Here is a 6,000-nt window from a genome sequence, read left to right as displayed (position 1 = left end):
AAAACCAAGAACTCAGTGCTTTCATAAAGCATTTATTTTTATTTGAAAACATTATACAGGCATTACATTGCCACAGCCAGTCCATAGGGGAGCATGCAAATATCAAAAATGGAGTTTGTTCAACTTATCGGTGTAAATCTCCTTTTTGGTTCATATTTTCCACTTGCGGTGTCTGGATTAGTGTGCTTTGTTATGTGGCTTGACAATAGAATCCTACCCATGGGGTAAAATCTGTCCTGGTAGCTAGCTGGGGACTACTAAGTGGTTATAACTCAAAAACAAACCCAAAACAAACAATACTACACGCTTGTCAAAAGGTTAATACCACAAGTTAGCAATATCTAAACTAAACATTGAAACATTTTCATGGGACACAGTGGTGCAAATTTTCCCACTGCTTGGTCTACCTGCTTGTGTATTTCAGAGTCTGGAGCCGTGGGAAAGCGTGAAGTTGTGACCAAGGCAAGTGCTGTCCCCAGGGCACGTTTTCATGGAGGAAACTGAGAACCAGCACTGATCGCTAGCAGGGAGCCGGGGGGGTGGGGGGGGGCTGTGGTTTGCTTACCCAATCCAATTCTATACAAGCTGCTAAAGTCTCACTTGTGTGGGGTGGGGGTGGAGGGGGCAAAAAGCTGAAATGTTTGCTGGTGTCTATTGAGGCTGTGAGATTTCAGAAATGAAAATGGGTAGAATTAATGTTGTCCTACTCCCGCTTCCCACCCCGCTCCCGAAGGACCAGTGTTTTTACGCAGAGAAGAGTTTGTTCTTTGCTATTTTCTTTTTTGGCCGAAGGGTCAATCTGGAACTCCTGATCTCAGACGGTGCAATATGTTATCAGCCTTTCTAACTGGAGACGAACCAACACAGTGAAGGACCCCAGTGACATGAAAGTCATTGTGCATGAGAACACTGGATGGTAAAGGGTTTACAGTGAGTTCACCTTAACATTCACACTTGGTTTCCATACAAGGGAGTCAATTAAAATATCCTAGAAAATAATCCAGATGGCTACTTTTCGCCATCCGTTGATTGCAAACCTTTTTGAAATTTAAATTTTAAAAAACTTCCCAGTCCACTGAGTTGACTTGGAATAGCTTCATCCACTTATTTCTCATAAGACTTTACTAAGTGTCTACAAATTAGTGTCATAAAAATGAATAAAAAAGACTAAAACATTTGGCTTTAAAATAAATACTAAAAATGCAATAAATCAAGCAAATTATGCCAACCGAAGGAATGTAAACACAAAAATAAAACCACAGTCTTTAAAGGTCTTCAGATCTGAATGGACAAAATATTCAGAGAAAGGTATTTAATTGGTTTAAAAGGTAGCAGAGAGCAGACACTGGCAAGTTGTTTTGACACTGATTTCTTTTTTCTCCAAAAATAAAACATATTTCTGAGGGAGCTGAACAGAGATGACCATACACTCTGCATATCCGAGGAGGTAATTCTTCTTCGCCATTTCCAGGGGCAGGACTGCACCCCCGGGGGTAGAAGGCAGACAGAAGGGCCACCGGCTGCTGACCAGCCAGCATGGGACGCGTTCGCCTACCCAGGATTTAGGCCTTGTGCAGGCTCTATGGGAATCCTGACGGGGCTGCAATCTGTCCTACTTTACACGGACCCCTCTGGTGATTTGTTTTGTTTGCTTAAGATGTATTGATCTGAATTGCCCAGTTTCATAAGCATTTATTTTTCCTTACCAAACCCTGTATTCCATCATGGATCTTTTTGCATGGTATTGAAGCCGGCCAAACTTAAAGACTATTTCACATACTGACACATAAAATCTATTCCAAATCGTAGAGGTCTGTGGTGCTTCTTGATTTTGTGTGTTTGTGTGTGTTTGAAAAAAAAGAGTTACTTTAAGAGCAACAAAATTAGACTAGTGACATATCCCTCAAAGCCTTATCAGGACCCCGCAATGTTCTCTGTATCCCTAAGAATAGGGTGTTGATATATTCTGCTTTTGAAGGGATGCCAAATATGACCAAGATGCCACACTTTTTCATTCACGACATCTTTATCACTACCAAGTGGTCAGATCAATCAAGCCATTGTCAGAGACTGCTCCACATCAGCACGTGGACTTTGTTGGGGGCCACCCAACCAATGATACTCCACAGTGAGGGTGATTTCCATGCTGGTGTATCTTAACAAGGGTGGCACACAGTTGAAGAGGGCAGAGGGCCATGGCTTTTTCCAATGACTTGAGTAATTTCCATAGTATCACTAAAGAAATCTAGGAATTAAAGGTAAAATCAAATAAATTTTTGGAAGAGAGGATATAGGGAGGGGCAGAAAGATTTAATATATTTAATATATATATATATTATCCTAAACACACATGATATTATTATTCCTGGGGTTTCCTATAAGCCACGGAAATGAAAGGTTCCTTATCCTATTATTACAGGGACTTCATTAGCAGAATCACGTGGTACAACAGAAAGGCAATGGCCCGGAGTAATCAGAGATTGAAATATAAAAAAGCTCAAGTGTTTGTTTTATATCTATTCCTAGAATAGAGAATTATATGGTCAGTTGCCCCTCCCCACAAGGGTGACAGCACAAAATACTTATTGAGCAGGCAATCCAACAGGTAACAGAGGAAACCATCAGCCACCAGGCCCCTAGGCTAAGGAAACTTCTCAGGGTGGAGCTCCTGTGGAATGCAGCACTCATAGAGACTGTGCAAAAAAATAAAGTATGATTCTTAAAAAGTGACTTGCCATAGAAAAGTGGGATTTATGTTAACTACATGTGGGTTTGGCGATAGTTCTCATCAGGAGTACAAAACATCCTCCTGAAAGTTAGTGTAATAACAGTAACAATAATAATACAAATAATAATAATACTTGCTTTTAATTCAAAAGTTTTCACAGTAATTAATGCAGGAGGGTTGTGATCAGGACACACACTAGCTAGGCGTCTCTCTAAGTCAGGTGGCTCGGAGGCCGTGACTCCAGGGATGTTCAGCTTGTGCCTCTTACAGGCTTTCAGATTTGCTACCTTGCAGTCCACCTGCGTAAACCGCACCTAATAAATACCTTTCTCTATGTACAATACAGAGATGAAGGGTGAACAACGTGGCCACGGAGGTGACTTCAGTGGGCAGGGAGGGCCTCATCTTAGGCCACACGGACGTGGGGCTCCTCTTCGGTCTCCTGGCCCAGGCTGGTGTAGGTGACCGAGGGCTCCACCTGAGCTGTGGCCGGTAAGTCCACGGCGGGGCCCGAAGGATTGCGGAATTGCTTGTACACTCGGGGGTCCTGGGCTATGTATGTGGAGGTGGAGGAGTACAGCACCAGCCCGATGAGGATGGTGAAGAAGGACAGGAGATACAGGCCTGAAAACTGAAGAACACGACAGCAAAGTCATTTAGCGGTCGGAGCAGAGGGGCTCCCACGAGAACAGGCACCGAGGGACCAGAGCAGAGCAGCTCCCAGCGGAGCAGGCGGCGAGACGAGCCGGCCAAAGCTCTCGACGGGAAGTGAACGTTCTCTTCCTAAACGGCCTCGGCCTCATTGATTCTCCTTATCTGTTTCCTCAGCTCTGTGGTGAACACAGAAAACACTCAGCTAATTGTCCCTAAAGTGCCCGTCTGAGGACCTGCTGTGGGAGGGCTAGTTAAGCACAAATTAAAATACGTCAAGTTTTTAAAAGCAAAAAAAAAAAAAGTCTCCAATATCACTCAACAAAGAGTTGGTTGTTATTGGCTTCATTAAACCCAGACGAAATATAGATGTTCCACTTAAGACGGCGATGAAGCCATGGACACCTGATCGCGCCCTGACGCGGCTGCATTGGGCACTCTTGTGTCTTCATCCGATTCAGACACTGTCTGTGTTCCCCGTAGGAACTCTTACCGCCTTTTGTAACTATCTTTGCAAGAATACATTATCCTTGGATCGAAAAAAAATAGTCTAACATTCCATTCTGGCTCCACTAATCTGGTAACAACCAAACAGAGCTGTATATGTAGCATCCTGCTTCCTGAAGTATTTGCTTGACAATTTATAGAGATTTGCGGGGGCGGGGGGGGGGGGAAAAAGGGGGTTAAAAAAGCCTGTGGATTTATTTTTGTTTTTTTTAAACAACAATATCTTTTCTGGTCCTTCTTGAGTAGTTACCCTGGAAGTTGTTCCTTGAGTAATTACTGGGCGGGAGGGGGGGGGGGGGGGGGGATGGTAACAACACAAGTGTTGCCATTTCTATTTCATTCATTTGTTCATTCATTCATTTGTTCACTCATTCAATGAATAGTTTCCTGTATGCCCTTCTATAGCAAACATGGAACTATATACTGGGGACAGAGGAATGAGAACATATGGTCGAGGGCTTAATCATCTCCGTGGAGAGACAGAGGTACAGGTAGACAAACTACAGTGCACTCGGGAATGCCAAATCTCATTTGAGTCCAGAGCTGTTGTCCCAGTCTTGACCACATGCTGCATCCCTGGGCAGACAGAAGACCAATTTGATTGGATTTTCCTATTTCATTTTCCATGCTCCTACTTTAAGAGAACTAAAAACTGCTAAAAAGACAAGAATTAGTTGGAAGCTGGAAGAAGAACAGGAAGAGGACCTGGAGAGTTTATAAAGTGAGTTGCAAGGCTATAAGAGTTCAAAGGCAGCTACAGCAGAAAAGACATCCCTGAGGGGAAGAGCCCCTGCTACAGTGGTATTTTTTCTTTTTCTTCCTTCTTTGCCTCCTCCCTGCTACTGTTCCTCCTCTCCCTCTTCCCCCTCTCTGCCTTCTCCTCCTCTGTTTCTCTCTCTTCAGCAGCAGCAAGGTAGCTAAGACTAAAGACCATTTTCCGATTTTCTTTCTAGATCATTCCTCACCCTTTCAATCCTTTATTCTTCATATTCAAACCATGTGATACTCTTTCCTCAGGTGGATTTATAGACTAGATTCGGCTTCTAACAGCTTCACTTGAATAACCTGAAACAACCAATTCAGTTTTTCCCAGTGAAAAGAAGTGTTTTATTCTGTGGCTCATGAATTTGTTGGTAAAATGAAATGCGAGGAAAAGACCACTCAGAACTGTTGCAGGTGATGTCAGAAAACTGATTTACCCCTCCCCTCCTTCCTGAAATTCTACATTCGAGAGCTGCAGTCTTTACCTGAAACTCCAGTGAACGAAATAGGTTTGTTCCCAACACTGTAATCATTTCAAATATCCTGTTAATAACTTTCATTTTCTTTTTTTTAAAATTAATTAATTATTTATTTATTTGAGAGGGAGAATGAGATAGAGAGAAAGAGCATGAGAGGGGTAAGGGTCAGAGGGAGAAGCAGACTCCCCGTTGAGCAGGGAGCCTGATGCGGGACTCGATCCTGGGACTCCAGGATCATGACCTGAGCCGAAGGCAGTCGCTCAACCAACTGAGCCACCCAGGCGCCCAATAACTTTCATTTTCAAACTCCGCGGACGGGTCCCTGGTGTCAGGTGAAGAGCGTTGCCGGTCTCAGGTGTGAGCTGGTTCCTGCTGCAGCAGCTGGAGGCGGGGAGACTCCGAACTGTCTTCCAACCACACGCTGGATTCAAATCCTAGCTCCCCTACTTTCTAGCTGTCATTTTGGACAAGTATGCTAACCTGCTCAGGTCCAAGTTTCCTTATCAGTGAAGTGAGGCTAATAATTGTTACCCATACACAGGTAGCTACATAGAGAGGGGCTGTAAAGATTAAACTTGATAAAGCATGTAAAGCACTTACTCGTTGCCTACTTTGCAACAAGCATTCAGTTCATTTCACCTTTGTTGTCATGATTACTGTTTTGTCGTTATTGTCTATAGCCTTATCTTATAATGAGTAGTCATGTATGTAACACTCTTATGTAATCTATTGATTAAATTGCCTTTCTCCCTGAACTATGGGACTGACTGTGTCTTTCTTTCTTTCTTTTTTTTTTTTTAAAGATTCCATTTATTTATTTGACAGAGAGAGACACAGCGACAGTAGGAACACAAGCAGGGGGAGTGGGAGAGG

The 6,000-nt window shown here is 43.3% G+C and overlaps 1 protein-coding gene across 1 annotated transcript in view; it reads right to left on the bottom strand.

The window, feature by feature from the left end:
• Positions 1–792: 792 nt before the first annotated feature.
• The window catches only part of SLC35F1 (solute carrier family 35 member F1), a 385,178-nt gene continuing 379,970 nt past the window's right edge, over positions 793–6,000 (bottom strand). The window contains exon 8 of the mRNA XM_034990390.1: positions 793–3,359. Coding sequence (XP_034846281.1) covers positions 3,135–3,359 — 225 coding nt within the window. The 3' untranslated portion in view covers positions 793–3,134. The remainder of the gene's footprint in view (positions 3,360–6,000) is intronic.

This window comes from Mirounga leonina, unplaced genomic scaffold, assembly GCF_011800145.1.
Source record: "Mirounga leonina isolate KUSES-001 unplaced genomic scaffold, KU_Mleo_1.0 Mir_53, whole genome shotgun sequence".
Lineage (NCBI taxonomy): Eukaryota > Metazoa > Chordata > Mammalia > Carnivora > Phocidae > Mirounga > Mirounga leonina.
The sequence above is the reverse complement of the archived record's forward strand: the minus strand, read 5'-3'. Positions and strand labels throughout refer to the sequence as shown.